The sequence below is a fragment of the Dasypus novemcinctus genome, chromosome 16 (genome assembly GCF_030445035.2).
Source record: "Dasypus novemcinctus isolate mDasNov1 chromosome 16, mDasNov1.1.hap2, whole genome shotgun sequence".
Lineage (NCBI taxonomy): Eukaryota > Metazoa > Chordata > Mammalia > Cingulata > Dasypodidae > Dasypus > Dasypus novemcinctus.
This window is the reverse complement of record NC_080688.1, coordinates 18,303,810-18,330,552: the sequence shown is the minus strand read 5'-3', so window position 1 is coordinate 18,330,552 and position 26,743 is coordinate 18,303,810. Positions and strand designations below refer to the sequence as shown.

General features: G+C 39.8%; 1 protein-coding gene and 1 pseudogene across 1 annotated transcript in view; one reads left to right on the top strand and one right to left on the bottom strand.

The window, feature by feature from the left end:
• Nucleotides 1-26,743, top strand: part of PSMG2 (proteasome assembly chaperone 2) — a 40,354-nt gene that overhangs the window by 12,703 nt on the left and 908 nt on the right. The window contains exons 4-6 of the mRNA XM_004470002.5: nucleotides 1,309-1,427; nucleotides 2,346-2,519; nucleotides 26,470-26,590. Coding sequence (XP_004470059.1) covers nucleotides 1,309-1,427; nucleotides 2,346-2,519; nucleotides 26,470-26,590 — 414 coding nt within the window. The remainder of the gene's footprint in view (nucleotides 1-1,308; nucleotides 1,428-2,345; nucleotides 2,520-26,469; nucleotides 26,591-26,743) is intronic.
• On the bottom strand, nucleotides 3,010-10,777 carry LOC139436671 (purine nucleoside phosphorylase pseudogene; annotated as a pseudogene).

The following is a 26,743-nucleotide window of genomic DNA, read 5'->3' as shown; positions in this document are numbered from 1 at the left end:
TGCATTAAGATGGAGGGTTTGATATAACTTACCACTTAATTTTTGAAAATAGGTGACAGTGGGGGAAAGAATAGTCTCTTTAACAAGTGGTCCTGAAAAAACTGGATGTCCACATGGAGAAGAATCAATTTGGACCCCAACCTCACATTGTATACAAAAACTAACTTAAAATAGATCAGGGACTTAAATATAAGAGCTAAAACCATTAAAGAAAAAACAGGAAAATCTTTATGAATTGGATTTGGCAATGGGTTCTTTTTTTTTTTTTAAGATAGATAGATTTATTTATTTATTTATTTATTTCTCTCCTTTTCTCCCCCCACCCCGGTTGTCTGTTCTCTGTGTCCACTCGCTGTGTCTTCTTTGTCCCCTTCTGTTGTCAGCGGCATGGGAATCTGTGTTTCTTTTTATTGTGTCAGCTCTCCGTGTGTGCGGCATCATTCCTGGGCAGGCTGCACTCTCCTTCGCGCTGGGCGGCTCTCCCCATGTGGCGCACTCCCTGCGCGTGGGGCTCCCCCACACCGGGACACCCCTGCGTGGCACAGCACTCCCTGCGCGCATCAGCACTGCGCATGGGCCAGCTCCACACGGGTCAAGGAGGCCTGGGGTTTGAACCGCGGACCTCCCATGTGGTAGACAGACGCCCTAACCACTGGGCCAAGTCCGCCACCCGGCAATGGATTCTTAGCACACCAAAAACATGAGCACAAAAGGAGAAAATAGATGAAGTAGGCTCCATTAAAATAAAAAACTTTTATGCTTCTAGGGATATTATGAAAAAAGTATAAAGACAACCTATAGAATGAGAGTATCATTGCAAACCGTATAATAATAAAGGTTAAATATCCAGAATACATAAAGAGCTCCTACAACTCAAGAACAAAACGACAACTCAACAACAACAAAAAAATTCATCTCATTGTTGGGATGCATCTGATTGTTTCCTCTTAATCAAATCCAAGTCAGAAATTTCTGGCAAGAATATCTAATAGATGACCATATAATAGTTTTTAAGTAACAAAAAATTACTTAAATAGAGAACTGGGAAATTTTCCTTTGTCATAATAGAAATTTTGAGGGATCTTGAGTTCTCACAATTTATTTGTTAATTGTAAACATATATTAGATAATTTACTGCTCTTCATGTTTCACCTTCAGTTTAAGGATAGTAAATTGATCCGTAAATATTAGTGTATGTAAATTATATATCGTAATATAAAGTTGATAATATTCTGCATAAAATGTTCTTTTTTGTTCTGTAAGATCTAACTTTTGGTTTTCTTTTTGTTCCTTCAATGGTATACAAAGTATAAATCCAAGTCGTTCTGTGAAAAACTGCTTTCCTGGGTGAGAAGTGCTAACTTTGCCAGAGTTATTGTTCTTTCAAGCAGTCATTCGTATCAGCGCAATGATCTCCAGCTGCAAAGGTGTGTTCTTGCCTTTGGAAAATTATTTGTTATAGTCTATTGAGTATTATTATAATTTCACTGTTACAATGCTGTTTGTTTCGTTTAATAGCTAAATGTATCCCTACCTCTCCTCACTGGGATTTAGGAAGAGGAAGTTTTTAAAAAAAGTCAAGAGATAAGAGGGAGTGCAGTGAGGGGGATACTTTTAGTTCCTTTGAGATTTGTGCAAGTTGGGGCATGTGGAAAGGTGTTGGTGTAAAGATAGATGGTTCTGAAGCCATGCTTTTATTGTTCGATATAACCCATTAGGATGTGCCTGGCATTGTTACAGAGCTCTACTGATGAAAAAAAGGAGAAAGGGGCTTACTTAAAAGGGTGCCTGAGATTTGATAATTTCTATAAGATTGGATTGATATTTCCATATATGCAACCATTCATATTTGCAGAAATCCAGTTGCCTTTAATATAGCTCCCAGACCTGTTGGAATGAATTCTTAAATGTCAAAGTATCCAAAAGATAGAAATACGAAGTATTTCATTACATTGTTTATACCCCTGTAAAACTGGAATTATAAATGTTGGTAAGCCAAGAGTTACCTTTCAAAACTGGAGCAAATTTCTAGGAATTCCACAATAAAAATTACAGGCCTTGCAGTCAGAAGGGAGCATAGTTGTAAGAAATAGGTTTATTTCATAATGGCCTTGCCTTAGGTTATCTTTTTCTCTATTTCTTTAAACTCTTTCCTGAGTAAGAAAATAGCAAATTGGAGCAGTATTTTTTTACATAAGTTATTATTTCATAGACTGCCAAAACTCGTGTTTTGCCTTGTACAACAAATATATGGACACCAAAATACTTTTAGCTGAAAGAACTATTTGCCTTAGTGTTCATATTTGTTAGTTTTTTTGAAAAGCTAATTGTATATTTGTTTCTAGCACTCCCTTCCGGTACCTACTTACACCTTCCATGCATAAAAGTGTTGAAAATAAAATAAAGAGCCTTAACTGGGAAGAAATGGAAAAAAGTCAATGCATTCCTGAAATAGAGGATTCTGAGTTTTGTATCCGTATTCCTGGAGGAGGTATCACAAAACTACTCTATGATGAAAGGTACGTTTGTTGGCCAGTTTGTTTATTGCCTTGTTTAAAATGAAATTAATCAGAAGGGTATTTAGCTTGCTTATTGGACCTTCAACAATATAAAATTAAGTCTTTATAACCCATTAATATTATTTATGTTTTATTAATATAGATCAATAAAATTGATTTTTTTTTCCAAAAAGAATCTATATTAAAGACCATACATTCCACAAGAATAGGAGAATTGGTTCCCAAAAAGCCGTATTTAATGCTTTATTATGTGTGACATTTTAGGAATATTGCTATTTTATCCATGCAACTCTACAGTCACTTCTTGATTAGCATTTAGGAATCATTAAGCAGGCAAGTTTCCTGGATGCTAAAAAAAACCAATGTGCAGTGGGTTTGTTTAGACTACAGGAATTTATTGGCTCCCGGTTTTGAGGCTAGGAGAAGTCCAAAATCGAGGTGTCAGCAAGGCAGTACTTTCTCCCAGAAGACTGTGGCCTTCTAGGGCTGGCTACTGGCAATCCTTGATCCTTAGTTTCTCTGTCACATGACAGTGCATATGGCGGCCTATTTTCCTTTCTCTTTGGGTTATGTCGATATCCAATTTCTGGCTGCTCTCCATGGCTTCTCCCTGTCTGATTTCACTCTGCTTATAAAGGACTCCGGTAATCAGGATTAAAGCCCAACCTGATTCATTTGGGCCACAGCATACCTGAAATGACATCTTGAAGAGATCTTGTTTACAGTGGGTCCATGCCTACCAGAATACAGACCAAGACCAGGAACATGTCCAAACTGGAGTACACAATTCTGTCCACCACAGCAAGTTAAAGTGAAGGTGGAAATTAGAAAAAGATCTTGTCTTTTTCTTTTAACCCTCTTCTGCTTTTTTTTTTTTAACTTTTTATTTTGAAATAAATTGTAAATTTATTTTTCACCTGCAAAAATAGTACAAACCCCATACAGACAGCTCTAACATACCTCCATCCCCCTAGATACCTAGATCCACCAATCCCAACATTTTGCAACCTTTCCCATATCATTTATCCATCCATCCACCCATCTATCATCCATCTCTGCTATAGCTATCCAGCCATTCTGCAAACATCTGAGAGGAGTTTGCACACATCTTACTCCTTGAACAGAATTGGGACCTTGATCCACACTGGGAGTGTGAGCCAGCTCTGCCAGTAAAGGATGGGGGATAGGCCAGCCAAGAGATCCTACCACTTTTTTTTTTTTCAAACATCGTTCTCTTTATTTTTAAAACATGGTGTTAAAGTCCAGGAGGCATTGGTCTTGTGCTTGTACTAACTTAAGAGTTAGTAGCAGTCACAGTGCCAAGTCTGAAGGCCCAAGTCAAATCATGGACAAATCCACTGACATGTGGAAGAGCATGGGCTCCAACTCTGGGAGAGCAACAAAATTGGAGACTCCTTCGAGAAGATAACAGCCAAACAGGACCTCGCACCAGAGGGTCTGGTGGGAAAAGTGAAGGAGAAGACTCCTTCTTTCTTTTCAGCTACTACGTAAGGGCAGAGGCAGGTGACCTCAACAAGATACTTGGATCCTTGGACCCCATAGTGGAGAGACTGACCAGACCACTTTGAGGCTGGTCAAAATGTCATTGCCAGAGGGTGGGGTGCTAACCTTAAAAATGGAGAAAAATTGTTCCAATTTCCACACAGCTTGTTTCCCAGCCTCTAGTACTTACTCGTGATGAGCTTTCTCTAAGCTTTCAATAATTCATGATAATCTTAATAGTGATGACGGAGAAGCCAAAAACTTGAAGTCCACGGTACCATGCAGCTATAACTTCTGGTACTGTGCTCAGGCCAATAGCAAGGGTGCCCATTTCTGTAACAGATGACACTCTGCAGTAGTCTCAAAGTTGACACCTCCTGTAGTTCTTGCTGCTTCCCCATTTATTTCCAGGCACGGTGACCCTTCCGCCTCAGATTGTGGTCAGAGGCAACAGACATGCAGGAAAACAATCACCAAAACTATTGTCATTGGGGCTTCTGAGAGGGTTCTGGCCAGAGAAAACACACATGTTGATATGATCACAGATCATGTTATCTCCAGCCTTGAACTTGGGGTTGAGTCCCCCAGCTATGTTAGTGACCTCAAGGGCGTCACACCCATAAACCGGAAAACCCTCACTGGGAATGTTACCTTCCAGAGCAGGAAGCCTTCATGAAAGTGGAATCTGCCCTGCCTCACCGCACGGGAACCCAGACACCACCAGTCACCCAGCATGACCTGGTGCTAGACCTTGAGGAAAGTCAGTATCCCACTGTAGTCAGAGGTCTGGGCGGGAGTTTATCAGCCAGACCTCCTCACCCAGAGCCAGAGATCACTGCCACTTGAGATGGTTGCTTGCCATGAGGCAGGAGCCATTCTGCAGTGTTTGATAATCTTCCTAGGTGAACTTTTTCTTCACGGTCCCACTGGCACCTCCTTGATAAGGCTGCAATATATTCTGCTCTGAGCTGCCATCATTGGATGTGGTTGGCCTAATTAGTTGATCCTACCACTTTGTTGTTGTTTTTGAGATACTAGAGCCGAGCCAGGGATTAAGCCCAGTACCTTGTATGTGGGAAGCCAGCACTCAACCACTGAGCCACATTGGCTCCCCTGAGTTGGTTTTATCATTTGTTTGCTTTTGTTTTTAGGAGGTACCGGAGACCAAACCCAGGACCTTTCGTGTGGGAAGAAGGCGCTCAACCACTTGAGCCACATCTCTTCCCCAATCCTACCACTTTTAAGTAGCCTTTTTCTTGATTCAGTGCTCTCCCTATTACTGCAGCCCTTAACTCTTTTCTGAAGCTTTGAGAAAGATGTTTCTGCCAGTTCTTGCTGGCTCTTCAAAGCTTTTATTGGGGGAGAGGTAGACTACTGAGGCTAATCACTCCACCATCTTGATCAAGGTGGCTTCCCCCTCTCCTCTTTAAAATTGATTTGTTATCCATATTATCCATCTGATTCAGACTCTTACGATGTCCCTACTTTTTCATAAGATCTGAGACAATTTTAGGGGCTAACCCCTAGCTTTGCTGTAAGCTTTAACTCTCTTCGACTCTTCCTCCCTGCTCTAAATTGATTTGCCTGTTCAGTTTATAGACGAGAGAGCCAATAATTATGAAAAGGGAGGAGAAGCTGTTCAGAGGGGGGTAAAGCAGAGAGGGCTTCTGTGCCCAAAGCCCCTGTGTTCTACTCTACACCATATCATAAGAGAGATGACCGAGGAGCAACACCCTGATGTCCTCAGCACTGAGCTTATAGAACTGGGCAGAGCTAATCCTTGAAACAAAAAATGTCTTCCCCTGCTACAATTGCTAAAATTCAACTGCTACGTCTGCCTCCCTGGCTCCCCATATTAAATTTCAGGAGTATAAACCTAGCATTGCAAAACAGAACCACTGGTTTGCTTGCTTTGAAATGTACATCAGGACTTCTGCATGACCTGAAACAAATTATAATAGTAGGAATGGTAATATAAATAGGAGTAATAATAGTAGCAGCTATGTTCCTGGTACCTTACATATGTTGTCATTTAATTCTCTTAATAACCATATAGCTCAGTGCTGTTACAAACCCCATCTTAGAAATAAGAAAATTGAAGAGCAGCACTTCACTTGCCAGAAGTCATAGTAGGAATAGGCATAGCCAGGATGCCAATGCAAATCCTGCTCTTTAAGCCACTTCCCTAAAGGGCCTAGTACCTATGGAGAAGGATCGCAGTAGTCTTTGTTCTTTGTCTAAAAACTGAACCTATTCCTTATTTATAAGTATCTACCCATGCCTTCTTTCTGAGTGATTTAAAAACTTCACTCTCAGAAGTGATACAGGCATGTCAACTTGTTTCTCCAGCTTAGCCAACTAGTATACTCCATCTCTGGTCATCTTTGCAAAGCTTGCATAGTATTCCAGCTTTTCTCTTTTCACCTATTCTTTTTTTTCTTTTTCTTCTTCTTCTTTTTAGGAGGTACCAGAGATTGAACCCTGGACTTTATACATGTGAAGTAGGCATTCAGCCACTGAGCTACACCTGCCCCCCTTTTTAAAAAAATTTTTTTAATTTAATTTTTTTTCTTAGGGGTGCTAGGGATTGAACCCTGGACCTCATGTGTGCAAAGCAGGCATTCAGCTGCTAAGCGACACCCGCTCTGCTCTCTGTTCTTTTTAAAACCACCATGTCCTTCCACTTGTCCTGTTTCTCTAACCCACTTCATGTGTTTACTTCTTTTCCTCTCTCAGTCCTCATAATAAACATATCACGTCAGTCATTCTTGGAGCCTAAGAGCCCTTGCTGTCATCATTCTCTGCCTTTGCCCTGCAAAGCAGCAGCTTTGAATCATTCCATCCATCCTCCTCCTCTTGCTAATTCAGGCCATATCATTTCTTGCCTTAGACTGCTATTGAGGTCTCTTCATCAGTTGCCCTGCCTCTGTTCTGACCCACTCTGCTCTATCTCAGCTGTATTGCCAGAATTAACTTTCTAAAATGTAAAACAGATCACGATATTCCCTGATTAAAATGCATCAGTGATTTAACCTGCTATTTCCAGAATCTAGTTCATACTCCTTCATGAGCCATATAAGGCCTTCCAAGATCTCTTTGCCCATCTCTCAACTCATTCCTTGGTACCTTGCACTCTGTGCTCTAGCTAAACTATTTGCAATCAATTTCTTTTCTTTCTTTCTTTTTTATATTAGTAAAAACACTGTTTTAATTCAGCTGAAACTTTTTTTATAATAAAATTTTCATTGAGTAGAACTGTTTAGAAAGTAGATAGTGATACGTCACACTATAGTCTTTACAATTTAGCAGATAAGAATTTGTATATTGTACTCTTACCAAATAGGCAATATTAATCCATAGTCTTACACTACAGTTTTATAGTAATTAACTTTTTTATTTTAAAAATATTTTTATTGAAGTATATCATTCATACATGAACATATATAAACAATGTGTATAGTAAAGTTGTAAATAAAACAAACATGCATAACATTTACACAGCACCCATACATCACCCCACCAACAATACCTTGCATTGCTGTGGAATATTTGTAACAAATCCTGAAAGAACATCGTCAAAGTATTACTAAATGTACTTCATATCTTAATTTGCTGTATTTTCCCCCAACCCACCCTGTTATTTTTTTCATAAGCCGTACAGTTTATCTAAAGTGTACAATTAATGGCATTTCGTATAATCACAGAGTTTTGTAGTCATCAGCTTCAGTCAGTATTAGAGCATTTTCTTTACTCAAAAAAAAAACACAAAAGGCAAACAACCATCATACCCATATATCAGCACTACTAATTCAAATCTATGATGTGCTTTCACCATTTCTATTCATTTCCAAACATTTCAAAACAACTTTTTACCACTCCAGCACAGCTTAAACCTTAGCTTTCCATGCTTTAACCACATTCTATTTTCTGGTGACTTATATTCTAGCTATTAACTCCATGACTTTACTCTTTATGTTGAGTTCATAATAGCAGAATTACACAATACATGTCCTTTTATGCCTGGCTTGCTTCACTCAACATGTCCTCTAGGTTCATCCATGTTGTAATATACTTCATGACTTCATTCCTTCATACAGCTGAATAATACTCTATCATGTGTATATACCACTGTTTGTTTATCCATTCGTCAGTTGATGGATACCTAGGTTGTTTCATCTTTTGACAATTGTGCATAATGCCACTCTGAACATCTGTGTGCAGATGTCTATTCATGTCACTGTTCTCAGTTCTTCTGGGTATATGCCCAGTAGTAGTATTACCAGGTCACAGGCAGATCTACATCTAACTTCTTTAGGGCCCACCAAACAAGACTTCACAGTGGCTGTACCAAAGTACATTCCCACCAACAGTGAATAGTATTCCAATCTCTTCACGTCCTCTCCAACATATGTAGTTTTCTGTCTTTTTAATAGTGGCCATTCTAGTAAGTATGAAATGATATCTCCTTACAGCTTTGATTTGCATTTCCCTAATAGCCAGTATTGTTGACCATTTTTTCATGTGTTTTTTTCCACCATTTGTATTTCTTCTTTAGAAAAATGTCTATTCAAGTCTTTTATCTACTTTTTAATTGGGTAACTTGTCTTTTTATTGTTGAGTAATAGGATCTCTTCAATATATCCATGGATATTAGACCCTTGTCAGGTGTGTGATTTCCATATATTTTCCCACATTGATTAGGCTGACTTTTTACCCTCCTCAAAAAGTGCTTTGAGGTACAGAAGTTTTTGATTTTGAGGTGATCCAATTTATTTTTTTCTTTTGTTGCTCATGTTTTTGTTTAAGGTTTAGAAGCCCCCACCTACCACAAGGTTTTGAAGATGTTTCTCTGCATTATCTTCTAGGAGTTTTATGGTACTGGCTTTTATGTTTAGGTCTTGGATCCATTTCGAGTTGATTCTTATATAGATAGGGAGTGAGATAGGGATCCTCTTTCATTCTTTTGGTAATGGATTTCCAGTTCTCCCAGCACTGTCTCAGAAAAGTGAATTTGGTAGGCTTATCAAAAATCAATTGGTGAGAACAGGATATGGCTCAAGTGATTGGGTTCCCTCCTACCACATGGGAGGTCCCAGGTTCGGTTCCCAGTGCCTCCTAGAGAAGACAAGCAAAACAGCGAGCTGACGCAACAAGATGGCACAACAGGAGCCATGAGGAAAAGATAATGAGAGGCACTACAAAGCAGGGAGTGGAGGTGGCTCAAGCAATTAGGTGCCTCCCTCCCACATTGAAGGTCCTGGATTTGGTTCCCGGTGCCTCCTAAAAAGAAAACCAGCATACTGCAAATAGACACAGCAAATGCAAACAACAAGGGGGTGGGGAGAAAGAAATGAAATAAATCTTAAAAAAAAAAAAAAATCAGTTGACCATAGATGTACGGCTCTGTTTTTGAACTTTTTTTTTTTTTAAGATTTATTTATTCATTTCTTTCCCCTTCCCCCCATACCCTGGTTGTCTGTTCTCTGTGTCTATTCGCTGCATCGTCTTCTTTGTCCGCTTCTGTTGTTGTCAGCGGCATGGGAATCTGTTTCTTTTTGTTGCGTCATGTTGTGTCAGCTCTCCGTGTGTGTGGCGCCATTCCTGGGCAGGCTGCACTTTCTTTCGTGCTGGGCGGTTCTCCTGGGGCACACTCCTTGTGCGTGGGGCTCCCCTATGCGGGGGACACCCCTGCGTGGCATGGCACTCCTTGCACGCATCAGCGCTGCTCATGGGCCAGCTCCACACAGGTCAAGGAGGCCCAGGGTTTGAACCGTGGACCTCCATGTGGTAGACGGACAGCCTAACCACTGGGCCAAGTCCGCCGCCCCTGTTTTTGAACTCTCAATTCAATTCCATTGATCAGTGTGTATGTTATTATGCCAATACCATGCTGCTTTGACCACTGTAACCTTATAATTCACTTCAAGGTCAGGAAGCATGAGTCCTCTGACTTCACTCTATTATACAGAATGTTTTTGGCTATTTGGAACCCCTTTCCCTTCCAAATAAATATAAGAATTGACTTTTCTGTTTCTGTAAAGTAGGCTGTTGGAACTTTGATTGGGATTGTGATAAATCTATAAATCAGTTAGAGTAGAATTAACATTTTCATGATGTTTTAGTCTTGCAGTCCATGAATGCAGAATGCCCTTCTACTTGTTTAGGCCTTCTTTGATTTCTTTTAGCAATGTTTTTTAGTTTTCTGAATATAGATCCTTTACAGTCCTGGTTAAATCAGTTCCTAGATATTTGATTCCTTTTGTTGCTATTGTAAATGAGAGTTCTTTTCTTGATTTCCTCTTCAGCTTGCTCATGATTAGTGTATAGAAATACTACTGATTTTTGTGTGTTAATTATGTATCTTGCAACTTTACTGAACTCATTAGCTCTCATGGCTTGTTGTAGATATTTCAGAATTTTCTAAATATGGGATCATGTCATCTGCAAACAGTGAGTTTTCCTTACTCTTTTCCTATTTGGATGCCTTTTATTTCTTTTTCTTGCCTAATTCCTGTAGCTAGAACTTACAGCACAATGTTGAATAACAGTGGTGACAGTGGGTGTCCTTGTCTTGTTCCTGATCCTGGAGGATAATTTTTCAAGCTTTCCCCATTGAATACAATGTTGGCCTTGGAATTTTCATATATGCCCTTTATTATGTTGAGGAACTTCCCTTCTATCTTTCGAAGCATTTTTATCAAGAAAGGATGCTGGATTTTGTCAAATGCCTTTTCTCCATCAGTCAAGATGATCATGTTTTTTTTCCCTTTAATTTGTTAATATGATGCATTATGTTAATTGATTTTCTTATGATTCTTATGTTGAACCACCCCTGAATACCAGGAATAAAACCCACTTGATCATGGTGTTTAATTGTTCTAATACACTATTGGATTGGATTTTCAAGTATTTCGTTGAGAATTTTTGCATCTGTGTTCATTAGGGAGATTGGTCTGTAATTTTCTTTTCCTACAGGATCTTTATCTGACTTTGGTATTAGGGCAATCTTGGCTTTATAAAATGCGGTGGGTAATTTCCCCTCCTTTTCACTTTTTTGGAAGAGTTTAAACAGGATTGTTATTACTGCTTCTCAGAATCCTTGGTAGAATTCACCTGTGAGGCCATGTGGTCCTCTGCTTTTCTTTGTTGGAAGATTTTTAATGACTGATTCAGTCTCTTTACTTGTGATTGGTTTGTTGAGTTCCTTTATTTCTTGAAGAGCAGGGGTTTTTAACCTTTTTTGTTCCACGGACCTCTTTTGTCATTCAGGTGAAAACCACAGACCCCTATTAAATCCACACGATACTTTGTATTAATTATTATATCTATCACACCTGCACCAACACATCCCCCAAGAACAATGTTTATTTGAATTTCCATCAAGCTCAGGCATCCCTGGTTAAGAACCCCTGTTGTAAAGTCAATATAGGTTGGTTGTACATTTCTAGGAATTTATCTTTTCATCTAGGTTGTCTAATTTATTAACTTATAATTTCTCGTAATATCTTACTATCCTTTTTATATCTGTGGGGTCAATCATAATGTCCTTCTGTTCATTCTTGATTTTAGTTATTTGCATCTTTTTTCTTTTTTTTGTTAGTCTAGCTAAGGGTTTGTCCATTTTTTTTATCTTAAAGAATCAGTTTTTGGTTTGGTTGAATTTCCCTGTTTGTTGTTGTAGTTTTGTTCTCATTTATTTCTGTTCCAATCTTGGTTATTGCTTTCTTTCTGTTTGCTTTGGGATTGGTTTGCTGTTCTTTTTCTACTTTCTCCTGGTGTTCAGTTAGGTCTTTGATTTTAGCTCTTCTTTTTTAATATAGACAATTAGGGCTATAAATTTCCCTCTCAGCACTGCTTTCATTGTATCCCATAAGTTTTGTTTTGTTTTTCCCTTAAGATTTATTTATTTATTCTCCCCCCCCCCCCCCACCCCCAGCTCCAAGGGTCAAGGAGGCCCGGGGTTTGAACCGTGGACCTCCCATGTGGTAGTTGGACACCCTGTCCATTGGGCCAAGTCTGCTCCCTCCCATAAGTTTTGATAAGTTGTGTTTTTGTTTTCAGTCATCTCGAGATACCTACTAATTTCTTTTTCAGTTTTTTCTTTGACATACTGATTGTTTAGGAGTGTGTTGTTTAGCCTCCACAAATTTAGAATTTTCCCCTTTCCTGCCTATTGCTGATTTCGCGCTTCATTCCATTATTATGATCAGAGATGGTGCTTTGTATAATTCCAGTCTTCTTAAATTTATTGAGAGCTGTTTTTTGGCCCATCATGTGGTCTGTCCTGAAGAAAGATCCATAAGCATTTGAGCAGAATGTATAACTTGCTGATTTGGGGTACAGTGTTCTGTATATGTCTGTCAGGTCCAGCTCATTTATCATATTCAAGTTCTCTTTACTTATTGATCTTTTATCAAGTTGTTCTATCTATTGATGTGAATGGCATGTTAAAGTCTCCAACTATTATTGTAAAGATGTCTATTTCTCCTTACACTTTTGCAGTGATTCAAGAATATCACAGTATTGCTGTTAACTATAGACCATAGGTTACATTAATTGTATTTTTCCCATGCTTCTCCACATTCCCACCCCCTGCAATAGGGATATGTATCCATTCTAGTTCACAGAAGGACATTCTTGCATTTGTTCTCTTAGCCACAATTTTCATCCACGGGTTCACTGTGTTATTGAGTCCCTAGATTATTCTCTAGCTTTCTTTCAATTGACATTTATATCCCTAGACTACTCTTTTCAGCCACAATAAAGCAGTTGCTACTCACTATAGTGTGTTACAACAACTCTATCCGTTTCCACACTTTCACAGTCAAGTTAATTAAAACTTGTACATACATTAAGCATTAGTACTCCTTTGCCCTCCTCTTATCTCCTAATAACCTATAATCTAGGTTTTAATTCCATTTTTCTACTCTTTGTATTTAGTTCATATTAGTGAGACCATGCAATATATTTCCTTTTGTGTCTCACTTATTTCACTTAGCATAATGTCTTCAAGATTCATCCATGTTATTGTATGTGTCCCAGTTTCATTTCTTAGAGCATCATAGTACTCCATTGTATGTATATGCCATATTTTGTTTATCCACTTGTTGGTTAATGGAACTTGGGTTGTTTCCATCTTTTGGCAATTGTGAATGATGCCGCTGTGAACATCAGTGTGCAAATGTCTGTTTGCCTCCCTGTTTTTAGTTCTTCTGGGTATATTCCTAGTAGAGGAATTGCTGAATCATAGGGCAGTTCTGAATTAGCTTCCTGAGGAATGGCCAAACTGTCTTCCACAGAGGCTGTACTATTTTATGATCCCACCAACAGTGAAGGGGTGTTCCTATTTCTCTATATCCTCTCCAGCACTTATTGTTGTTGTTTTTTTTAAATAATGGCCATTCTGTGTGGTGTAAGATGCTATCTCATTGTATTTTGATTTGCATTTCCCTAATAGCTAGTGATATTGAATATTTTTTCATGTACTTTTTGGCCATTTGTATTTCCTCTTTGGAGCAATGTCTGTTTAATTCTGCCCATTTTTAAATTAGATTGCTTGCTCTTTCATTTTTAATTTGTATTATCTCTTTATATAGAATGGAAATCAAACCTTTATTGGTTATGTGGTTTCCAAATATTTTATTCCTTTGAGTGGCCTGCCTTTTCACCTTCTTGACGAAGTCCTTTGAATCACTAAGTTTAAGTTTGAGGATGTCCCATTTATCCATGTTTTCTTTTATTGCTCCTCCTTTCTGTCTAAGGTTTAAGAATCTACCACCTACCACCAGGTCTTGAAGATGTTTTCCTACATTTTCTTCTAGAAGCTTTATGGTTCTAGCTTTTATATTTTGGTTTTGATCCATTTTTCATTAATGTTTGTATAAAGTGAGATAGGGGTTCTCTTTATTTCTTTTGGATATGGATATCCCATTCTCCCAGCACCATTTGTTGAATAGATTGTTCTGGGTGAGTTTGACAAGCTTGTCAAAAATCACTTGTCTATAGAGGTGAGGTTCTGTTTCTGAACAATCATTTTGATTCCAGTGGTCTCTGTGTCTATCTTTATGCCAGTACCATGCTCTTTTTACCACTGTAGGTAAGTAATATGATTTTAAAGTCCGGAAGTGAGAGTCCTCCAACTTTGTTCTTCCTTTTAAAACTATTTCTGGCTCTTCGAGGTCCCTTGCCCTTCCAAGTAAATTTAATAATTGTGTTTTCCATTTATTTGTTTAAAAAATGCTGGTGGAATTTTTATTAGAATTGCATTGAATCTAATAGTAACTTGGGTAGAATTAGCATTTTTTTTAGATGAAGTAGACTTTATTACCTTCTAAGATACATAGATCACACAAAATGTACATTGAAAAATATAAGAGCTTCCCATATACCCCATTCTGCAAGAATTGCCATCTTAATGATACTTAGTCCTCCAGTCTGTGAACATGGAATGTTTGTCCAATTATTTAGGTCTTTTTAAAATTTCTTATCGCAATGCATTGTGGTTTTTAAAATACAATTGCTTTATATCCTTGGTTAAGTTTATCCCTAAATATTTGATTCTTTTAGTTGCTATTGTAAATGAAATTTTTTTTTTTACTTCCTCCTCAGATTGCATATTACTAGTATATAGAAACATCACTGATTTTTGGCTATTGTTCTTTTATCCTGACATTCTACTGAAATTGTTTATTAGTTCTAGCAGCTTTGTTGTAGAATTTTCAGGACTTTATAGGTATACGATCATATCATCTGTGAATAGTGAAAGTTTTATTTCTTCCTTTCCAATTTGGATGCCTTTTTTTTTTTCTTTTTCTTGCATGAATGCTCTAGCTAGAATCTCTAGCACTATATTGAAAAACAGTAGTGAGAATGGGCATCCTTGTCTTGTTCCTGATCTTAGTGGGAAAGTTTTCAGTCTTTCACCATTGAATACAATGTTAGCTGTGAAGTTTTCATATTCAGTCTTTATCATGTTGAGAAAGTTTCCTGCAATTCCTGTCTTTTGTGGTAGTATTATCAAGAAAGAATGCTGTGTTTTGTCACATGGCTTTTCTGCATCAGTTGGTAGGATCATGTGATTTTCCTTCTTTGATTTATTCATGTGGTATATTATACACTGATTTTCTTGTGTTGACTCACCCTTCCTACATGTCTGGTATAAAACCCATGATGAATAATTCTTTACTGTGTTGGATTCGATTAGCAAGTATTTTGTTGAGGATTTTTGCATCCGAATTCATTAGGGATATGGGTCTGTAATTTCTTTTTTCATAAAATCTTTACCTGTCTTGGGTATTCGGGTGATATTACTTCACAGAATGAGTTTGATAGCATTCCTTCTTGTTCAGTTTTTCAGAGGAGCTTGAGTAAGATTGGTATTATATCTTCTTTGAATGCTTGGTAGACCTCACTGGTCCTGGGCATTTCATTTTGGGGAACTGTTTGATAACTTTCAGGCTCTTGTCATTGGTTTGTTGAGGTCTTCCTTTTCTTGTAGTGTCAGTGCAGGTTGTTTGTACATTCCTAGGAATTTTTCCATTTCATTTACAGTGTCTAGTTTGTTGACCTACAGTTGTTCATTGTATCCTCTTATGATCTCTTTTATTTCTGTGGAGTCAGTAGTAATGTCTCTGTTTTCCTTTTTTATTTTATTTATTTGCATTTTCTTTCTTTTCTTCTTTGTCAGCCCAACTAAGGGTTTGTTGATTTTGTTAATCTTCTCGAAGAACCAACTTTTGGTTTTGTTAATTGTCTTTTTTTGTTCTCAATTTCATTTATTTCTCCTCTGACCTTTGTTATTTCATTCCTTCTACTTTGTGAAGTCTGCTGTTCTTTTTCTAGTTTCTCCAGCAGTATAATTAGTCATGAATTTTAGCTCTTTCTTCTTTTAGAATATAAGTATTTAAAGCTGTAAATTTCCCTCTCAGCACTGCCTTTGGTACATCCCATAGGTTCTGGTATGTTATGTTCTCGTTTTCATTTGTCTCGAGATGCTTATTAATTTCTCTTACAATATCTTCTTTGATCTACTGATTATTTAAGAGTGTGTTGTTTAATCTCCATATATTTGTGAATTTTCCCATTTTCCCCATTATATTAGTCTGCCGAAGGGTACTGATACAAAGTACCAGAAATCTGTTGACTTACAGAAAACTGTAGCTTACAATTAGAAGGCCCTGAAGAGTCCATCTCAAGGTTGCTTTCTCACCAAAGTGAGTTGCCATATGTTGAAGCAGGATGGTCGCTGATCTGTGCCTGGTCTCTCATTCCTTGACTTCCTCTTCCTCTTGAGGCTCCGTGGGCCCAGCTTCTTCCCCATCTCAGCTGTAGGCTGGCACAGGGCTTGTCTCTTAGAGCCTCCTACATCAGTCTCAGCGCACTTCCCAAGGTCAGCTGTAAACTTTCAAGCAAATGGTCCATCTCTCCTCAGATCTGTAGCTGTTTGAGCCTTCTCCTTTCTGTTACATGGCAGGATCAAAATGACAAAGTTCTCTCCCCTTCTGGTGTGTAGTCTTGGGTGAGTGTCCATTTATATTAGCCCACTAAGGGAGCAGGGACTCACCCCGAGTTTCACCTTATATAGCCAGATCAGAAACCTTAAATTGATTTTGTCGAGTAAACTTAGTCAGAGGCCCCTCACTGAATTTAATACAATCAAAGGGTATCACACCCAGAGGAACAAATTAGTTTACAAGCATAATCTTTCGCTTTTGGGGATTCATAAATAATCTCAAAATCCCACATTGATGTCTAGACATGTGATTATGATACTGTTTACTCTGATGTTCAGATTCTTTCTTTTCCTAGGGATTGACTGTGTGCTACCACTGTCCTTGTTCTAGATATTTAAGAGTGCCCCTGTATAACTGCTCAGACCAGGGCTAAGGATCCAGAAATGAGATGCAGGCCAGTTTCCAAGGGCTTTGGAGAGGAGAGCAGTAGAGGCACCAGATTGTGCCTTTTATTTATTTTTTACTGTTTTCCCCTTCTTTGTGTATACTTTCCTGGTTTGCCAGCAGGTGGCACTCTTTGGGAGACCTCAGCTCATACACCAGAATGCATTCGCTGTAACCCTGCCCAGGTGGGCGGTGCAGAAGTAGTGTCCTCAGGGAGAGCCAAACCTTGCAAACAAACTTTCTCAGAAACTGTTCAGAGAAAACAGCCACACCCTCCCTCCCGCTGAGTCCTCAGCAACCAGTCCAGGGGAGTAGGAAGGGTGTTTGAGAATTATCTTTAGTTCCTGCTGGCTCTTAGGGCAAACCAAATTGTGGCCCCCTTCAGCCTGGAATTGTGCAGCCCCTCCAACACAGCTGACCAAGTTCACTAGCCAAAATCTGAATTTGCCATAGGCTGTGTCCCTCCCTCTGCCCTTTCCTGGGGAAGAGAGCCCCTGCAACCTCCTCAGTCCATAGCCACCTGCCAGGGGCCAGAGAACCAGTGCTCTTTGCTCTGAAGATAGTGAGATGGGTGCCAGCAGCTGCTGCTGCAGCTTTACTCACAGGGTCTTTCCAGCCAGCCAAGACTCCTTTCTTCTGGGTGGTGTCTCACCCTTCCCTTGGTATCTGAGCCCTAGAACCATTTTCCAGTCAGTTTCTGCCTGTCCTCTAGCTCTTTTTCTGGGAGAGAAGTGAGCCCTCTGCCTCTCTAATCCTCCATCTTCTTGGAAGTCCAGCCAGTTTCTTAAAGCTGTTCTTCCTTGCTTTTGTTCCTGTATTTTTCTCCTCTTGTTCCCCTTGTAAAAGCCTATCCAGTTTCCTAGAGTTAGTTCACACATCACCTCCAAGTCAATCTCCTGTCCTTTTGCTTCTGACCCTGGCAGAGTATCAGACTTGCCCTCCTGCTTTATGGCTGTAAACAGGTCAAAATTAATGGAATGGTTTTTCAGTCATTGGATAACAGACCATTCAGAACTGTGATACCTGAGAGGAGGCAAGCAAACAAACAAAAATGCATTGCCCCAGCGTGGAGACACTTTCTGTACTGCAGTGCAAGGAGGAAAACCCCAGCAGAGCACAGCAGTCTTATAAGTTGAGGAGAAAAGAGATCAGATTTGGGGAGGCTGAGGCAACTGAATTTAGGGCAGAGAACCAGAGAGGAAGGAGCTGCTTATAAAAAGAGCTCTGGTGCCTACAGCTGCAAACAGGAGTATTACATCCATCATCCAAGTGGAATCTAAGCACCCTCTTGATACAGAGGTGGAGTGGACATAACCAGCCCAGGGTCCACAGAATGGAAGAATAGAGTATGGATTGGAGTGGACTTACTGATACTCTATTCTGAAACTATTGTGATTAGTAATGGAAGTAAATGTAGCATTGAGATGGAGAAAGTGGCCATGGTAGCTGATGAGGGTGGGGAGTGGGAAGAAGAGATGTGATGTGGGGGCATTTTCAGGACTTGGAGTTGTCCTGAGTGGTACTGCAGGAAGAGTTACATTGTATGTCCTCCCATGGCCCACTGGGTGGACTGGGGGAGAGTGTAAACTATAATGTGGACCATTGACCATGTGGTGCAGCAGTGCTCAGAGATGTATTCACCAAGTGCAGTGAATGTCCCATGATGATGGAGGAGGAAGTTGTTATGGGGGGAGGAGTGGGGTGAGGGGGTGGGAGGTATATGGGGACCTCATATTTTTTTAATGTAACATTAAAAAAAATAAAGACAAAAAAAATATTAGCACATGAAAAAAATAAATGTCAAAAAAAAAAAAAAAAGATCTCTGGAGATCTTCACAGGGGTTACCTTGAGTCTTTTTCTGAATTCTGAGCCACACATGTGTAGGCTGAAACTCCTTGAGGCCAAACAGAGAATGACTCTGGGTAGCTGTAACTTGAACAATTCCTAGAGCCCACAGAGGGCTGGGACATGTTTGGATTCAGACCAGGAAGAATGAAGAGACCTAGTTGAACCCCGGATTTTCCAGTAGAGAGCCCAGAAATATCAAGCCTTAGTAGCAGGACAAAACTGACCCTATAATAAAAACTACTCAGGAGGACCTCCCGAAGAAAACTTAAGAATTAAGTAAATTAACTGCCTGCCAAAACAAACTTCAACACACGAAAGCAAGAGAAGCTAACTTTATCTGTTAAAAGCCAGGTAATAGATATTTAGGCTTAGTCTCTGTTGCAGCTGCAGCTGCTCAATTCTGCCATTTTAGTGCAAAAGCACCTATGGATAAGAAGTAAACAAATGGACATGTCTATGATCAAATGAAACTTTATTTACAAAAAGAGACAGCCAAATTCAGTCTGTGGGCTGTAGTTTGCCAACCGCTGCTCTAAAGAAAGGAAAATGCATACACTCAACAACATAACATTCACAGTGTCATGCATCCAGCAAATGTTATGAGAAATATTTTGAACATTATATGAAAAATCAAAAGAATATGGCCCATAACTAGGAGAAATATCACTCAATAGAAATATACCCAGAAATGACAGAGATGATGGACTCTGTAGAAGGACTTTTTTCCCTCAACACCCTGCAGTAGTGATACACATTTGCTCTGGCTCACAAAGGACGCTCTTGCATCTGTACCATCAACCACAATTCTCATAACTGTTAAAAATAAGCTGAGAGGGGAGCTGATGTAGTTCAGTGGTTGAGTGGCTGCTTCCCATGGACAAGGTCCTCAGTTCAAGCCCCAGTACCACCTGAAAAATAAATAAGCGCAGGGGTTTCAAGGAAAACATGAATGTAAGAAAGAGAGTAATAAACTATAAAAAATAGCCAGGTGGAACTTTCAGAACTGAAGAACGCAATCTCTGAAATGAACAGTTCACTGGAGGAGCTTAATAACAGACTAAGTACTGCAGAAGAAAAGACAACGAACTTGAGAATAGAGAAATAAAAAATATCCATAATGAAACAGGAAAAACAAGGCTGAAAAACTGAATAGAGCCTCAGTCACCTGTGAGACAGCATTTAGCAGTCCACGTATGTGTAATTCAAGTCCAAAAAGTTGGGGTTTGGGTGGGAATGTAGAACCAAAAAATACTTGAAGACAAACTGACTATAATTTTTCCAGATTTGACAAAAGCTGTTAAGCTACAGATCCAAGAAGCTCAATGAACTTTAAGCAGGAAACCCAGATTCGCACCAAAGGTCATTCCTATCAGGTTGCTGACAACCATGATAAAGAGAAAAACTTTAAAGCAACCAGAGAAGAAAGTTAATTACACACAGGAACAAAGATAAGAATGAGCAGTGCCTTCTCACTCTAAACAGTGCAAGCTAGAAGGCAATTTATCTTTAAAATGCTGAAATAAGTTTGTCTCCTCTACTAGCCAAAAGTTCTTAAAAAATGGGGACTCCTTCCAAAAAGTTCCCGTACCACTAGTTCTGAAACTTAGAATGTGCTTGGCAAATGCTTTTTTTTTCTTTTTGCTCATTGCTTGTTTTGTTTTGTTTTATTTTTGCTCTTTGTTTTTTCCTTTGGGGGCATCAGGAAAAAACACGGGACCTCTGGTGTGGGAGTTGGGTGCTCAACTGCTTGAACCACATCTGCTCTCTGCTCATTTGTTTCTTTTTAAAATTAATTTGTTGAAATATATGGCCCACACACAAACATACATAAACAATCAGTGTACAGTAATAGTTGTGAACTTACAAAACAAACATATATAACATCATACAGGACTGTCATAACTCCCCCTACCACCAACACCTCACATTGTTGTTAAACCTTTTTAACTAATGATTAAAGAGCATTGCCGAATGTCTCATGATGATTGAGGAGGTTGTTGTTATGGGGGGAGGAGGGGGGTGGGGGGTATATGGGGACTTCATATTTTTTTAATGTAACATTAAAAAAATAAAGAGAAAAAAAAATAAAGAGCATTGCCAAAATATTACTACTAACCGAAGTATTTTTCCCCAGCCTTCCCTATTATTATCTTTATATCATGTATATATAAACATACATAAACAAGTGTATAGTAAAAGTTGTGAACTTAGGAAGCATACGTGCTTATCATACAAGGATCCCATACATCAACCCTCCACCAACACCTTGCATTGTCATGAGATGTTTGTTACAAATTATGAAACAATATTGTCAAAATCTTACTATTAATCATAGTCCTTATCTTACATTTGGTGTGTTTTTCCCGCAACCCACCCTATTATTATTTTTTAAATATATTTTTTATGACAGAAGTTGTAAACTTATAAAACAATCATGCACATGTGCAGAATTCCCAAACAACAACTCTCTATAAACACACCACACTGTGGTAGAACATTTGTTGCAGATAAGATAATATCATCTGATTGTTACCATGTCCATAGTATACATTTGGCTCACATTTTCCATACTACCCCATTATCAACACAGTACATCTTTGGCATAGATGCAAGAATATTATATTATTACTGCTAAATACAGTCCATAGGTCATTCCAGTTTATTTTCCCCATGCATTCCCAACACCCTTCAGTAGTGATACACATTTGCTCTGGCTCACAAAGGACACTCTTGCATCTGTAACATCAACCACAATTCTCACCCACCTCTTAGTTTACCGTGCTATTCAGTTCTAGATTATTCTCTAGCATTCTGTCAATTGGCATTTACATACCTAGACTAACATTTTCAGTCACATCCCCATTTATAAACTAGCTATTACTATTTGTTACCATCCATTCTATACATTTCCACACTTTTACAGTAAAGCTAATTAAAACCTCTACATACATTAAACATCATTAGTCCATCTCAGTCTCTTATCTCCATTAATAATCCACCAACTACCACCAGGTCTTTTTTTTTTTCCTTTAAGATTTATTTATTTGTTTATTTCTCTCCCCTTTCACCCCACCCCAGTTGTCTGTTCTCTGTGTCTGTTTGCTGCCATCTTCTTTGTCCGCTTCTATTTTCAGCGGCACGGGAATCTGAGTTTCTTTCTGTTGCGTCACCTTGTGTCAGCTCACTGTGTGGGCAGCGCCATTCTTAGGCAGGCTGCACTTTCTTTAGCGCTGGGCGGCTCTTCTTATGGGGCACACTCCTTGCGCATGGGGCTCCCCTACGCGGGGGACACCCCTGCGTGGCACAGCACTCCTTGCGTGCATCAGCACTGTGCATGGGCCAGCTCCACATGGGTCAAGGAGGCCCAGGGTTTGAACCGCGGACCTCCCATGTGGTAGGCGGATGCCCTAACCACTGGGCCAAGTCCGCTTCCCTAACCACCAGGTCTTGAAGATATTTTCCTACAATTTCTTCTAGAAGTTTTATGGTTCTTGTTTTTATTTTTAGGTTTTTGATCCATTTTGAGTTAATTTTTGGATAAGGTGTGAGATAGAAGTCCTCTTTCCTTCTTTTGGCTATGGATATCCTGTTCTTTCAGCACCATTTTGCTGAAGGGACTGTTAGGCCTGAGCTGTGTGGGTTTGACAGGCTAGTCAAAAATCTTTTGATCATATGTGTGAGGGTCTATTTCTGAGCTATCAGTTTGGTTCCATTGGTCTATGTGTCTGTCTTTATGGCAGTACCATGCTATTTTTACCACTATAGCTTGGTAGTATGATGTAAAGTCCAGAGATGAGGGTTTGCTTTTCCTTTTATGATGTTTCTGGCTACTCAGGACCCCTTACCCTTCCAAATAAATCTGGTAATTGTGCTTTCGATTTTTTTTTCTTTTTTAATGCTGGTGGAATTTTTATCAGGGTTGCATTGAATCTGTATATCAATTTGAGTATAACTGACATCTTAATGATATTTAGTCTTCTAATCCATGAGCATGGAATGTTCTTCCAGTTATTTAGGACTTTTTAACATTCTTTTAACATTGGGCTGCAGTTTTCTGAATACAAGTGCTTTACATCGTTGGTTAAGTTTATTCCATTTGAGTTTTATCTGTCATGTTTTATTTTCACCACTCTTTTGACACTTTTAGTTAATTTTATTGATATAATCTTTTAGTTAATTTTAGTTAATTTTAGTTAATTTTATTGATATAATCTTCATTTCTAGACTCTCTTCCAGGCTTCTATTTCCTGGCTTTTCTTTTCAGGCTCTAGCACACCCTTTAGTATTTCCTGAAAATCTGGTCTCTTGCTTAGAAATTTTCTCAGTATCTGTTTGTCTGTAAATATTCTAATCTTGCCCTCATTTTTGAAAGACAGTCTTGCTAGATATAAAATTCTTGGCTGGAAGTTTTTCTCTCTTAGTATCTTAAATATATCAGACCACTGTGTTCTTGCTCCATGGTTTCTGGTGAGAAATCAGCACTTAATCTTATTGGGTAACCCTTATATGGTACCCATTGCTTTTCTCTCGCTGTTCTCAGAATTCTCTCTTTGTCTTTGGCATTTGACATTCTGATTAGTATGCATCTCAGAGTTGATCTATTTAGATTTTTTTCAGATGGGAGTACGTTGTGCTTCTTGAACATGGATATCTATGTCCTTCATTAAGGGTTGGGAAATTTTCTACCATTATTTCTTTAAATATTCCTTCTGCCCCTTTTTCCTTCTCTTCTCCTTCTAGGACACCCATGACACGTATGCCTGAGACCTTGTTCAATTTTTTCCATTCTTTTCATCTGTTCTTTTGTATGTGCACTTTCAGAGGCCATTTTTTCAAGCTCACCAGTCCTGCCTCCTCAAATCTGCTATTATATGATTCCAGTGGTTTTTTTAAAATTTCATTTATTGCGTCTTTCCTACAAGATCTGCTATTTTTCTATGCATGCTTTCAAATTCTTCTTTGTGTTCATCCTTGTCTTAATATTCTTAATCTCTTTAGCCATCTCACTCAATTTATTTAGGAGATTTGTTTGAATATATATGATTGGTTGTCTCAACTCCTTTGTCATCTGGAGGCTTATCTTGTTCCTTTAACTGGGTCACATCTTCCTGTTTCTTGGTGTGGATTATAATTTTTTGTTGGTGTCTTGGCACCTGGCTTACTATTTATTCTGGGTACAGGTTTTCTCTTTAGTTTAGGTCTTTCTGCCCTTTCTCTCTTGCTGGTTGTGCAGTAGGAGCCAAGGATGTAATTGGTGCTATAAACCGTGGAGGCTCAAGCTGCCCCAGGGACCAATGAAGCTTCTCCCAACCTTCTCCTTTCCCAGATGTAGGGACAGAGTCACAGTTGTGTGGAATAATCCAAGTCATGCAGGCCTAGACTGTGGTTGCCCAGAGAGATTGATGAAGCTTCACGCCCCTTTCTCCCCTGCTTGGGGCGGGGATGGAGCTGCAGGTGTGGGCAGCAATCTATGCAGTGCGGGTCCAAGATGACAACAGTTGCCCTGGTAGACTTCAAATTTTCAGTTTGTGGCAGCCAAAAGTACCCAGCATAACCTGGATAGGCTGGTGCAGAGCTAGCCAGCCTCCTCCCTGCCAGAGGTGGGGCTGAAGCCTAGGCTAGGGCTGCAGGCTGATCTGGGTAAAAGAAACCGGTTTTAGCCGGCACTGTGATATTTGGTCAGCCAGGCTTCCCCTCAGGCTGGGGGTGGAGTCAAAATGGCGGCCACTGGCCTCTTTCCTTTCCAACTTGGACAGATTCACACCCCAGCTATTCCTGGGGTATTTCTTAGTCATCAGAGTCTACCAATCAGTAGCTGAAATTTGCAGCCACCCGTCTCCTCCTCCCCTGTTTTTGGGAAATGGAGCTTCCAATTCCAATCACAGAACAGCTCCTGGGGTGGCTTGTGCCACCAGAGTAGGACAATCACCAGCTTCTGCGGCTTGGCCAACAATTTCCTGGAGAGCCTTGTGCAGGTTCCTGCAGCTTCCTCCCTGTCGGAGGTGGCACTGGGGCTTAGGCTAGACCTGCAATCTGACCTGAGTTGAAAGAAGCCAGTCCACACCAGCATTGTGATTCTCAGTCCACCCCGCTTCCCCTTGTGCCAGGCACGGAATTAAGATGGCAGCTCCTGGCCTCTTTCTACTTGGACAGGCTCAAACTTTAGCAGTTCTCAGAATCATACTTTGGCCCACTGAATTTACTCATCAGTAGCTGAAGTTGGTGCCCAACCTTCTCTTCCTCCCCCATTTTTGGGAAGTGGAGCTTTCAGTTCCAGCCACGGAACAGCTCCCGAGGCGGCTTGTGCCTCCAGTGGAGGATGGGCACCGGCCTTGTAGCACAGAGTGCTCTACTTACGAGTCTTCCCTGCAAATGGGTAGTCTCCTCCTTCCATTCCTTCAAGGATGTTGCAGGATGCTCTTCTGGCCTCCTGAAGTCCCCACACAGGTGCTTCAGATAACTCTGGTAGCTCTGGGTATTTACTAACTTTCAGGAGCTGACTCTAGGAGCTCCTTACTCCACCTCCATCTTGCTGGTTGTCTCCCTGCTCATTTGTTTTTGCTCATTGTTTGTCTTGTTTTTCTTTTGGAGGCCCCAGGAACCAAACCCAGGACCTTTTGTGTGGGAGGCAGGTGCTCAACTGCTTGAGCCACATCCCCTCCCAGCAAATGCTTTTTTTTTTTAAAGATTTTTTTTATTTATTTCTCTCCCCCCCCACCTCCCTGTTGTCTGCTCTCTGTGTCCATTCACTGTGTGTTCTTCTTTGTCTGCTTGTATTCTCATTCAGTGGCTGTGGGAACCGATCCTGAGGCCTTCCAGCGTGGGAGAGAGGTGATCATTCTGTTGCACCACCTCAGCTCCCTGTTCCGCCATGTCTCTTATTGTCTTTCCTCTGTGCCTCTTGTTGCATCATCTTGCTGGGCCAGCTGTCCACGTCGGCCGGTTCTCCTGTGCGGTGTGGCACTCCTGCGCAGGGGGGCACTCCCTCACGGGCGGCATTCCTGTGTGGGCCAGCTTACCTTCACCAGGAAGTCCTGGGCATCAAACTCTCGACCTCCTATATGATAAACAGGAGCCCGGCTGCTTGAGCCACATCTGTTTCCCCCAGCAAATACTTTTTGAATGCATAAGTGAAAGGAACCCCATAGCCTTTACCTGCAATGCCACTTTCTAACCAAACCAGCTTATCAGCCCCAGGCCAAAATCAGTAAAATGTCTATTTTTACCTGATTCTGCTTTCGTAGTGCAGAATACAACTCTGAAATGGAATACGTTTTCTAGGAGAGGGCTTGCGGAAACAGTTCTCTTAGTGGATTGAAGAGTGGTATATTTTTTATCATTTCTGTTTGTATCTCATTTGCTTCTTACAGAGGTTAGTAAAATAAATATTATCTTTGTTTTACTGAAAAGAAACCTCAATCTTAAGAAGACAATGTAACTCGCCATGTTGGGATCAGGTCAGATGCCCAGGACAGGTTCTCATGCAGCCTCGCATGAGGCCCAGACTTCCACATTCCCAGGAGCTGTACATGGCTCTTTGTCCTGTCCCCACAAATAGAGGAAAAGGGAGATAAATAAGCTGTTTTGAAGGGTGACGTCTTCTCCTTGCTTAAAACCTGGGAAGGTAGCTGTAAAAACAGACCCTAAAATCAACATCTTTTATCACACTCACAAAATTTCGAATTATTCTTCTTTGTCATAGCTGTTCTAAAGAAATGCAAATGGCGGTTCTGCTGAAATTTGTTTCAGAAGGAGACAATATCCCAGACGCATTAGACCTTGTTGAATGTCTTAATCAGTGGCTTCAGATCATCAAACCATGTGTAAGTTATTGTTACTGTCATTTTTTCTATAGCTTAACCCTCTGATTTATCTTATGTATTCATTAACTTTTATATACTATTTAAGTAAACCAAATAAGAGAACATTTACATTAAATATAGATATATCTTTATATAAAATTTAGTTTAAGCTAA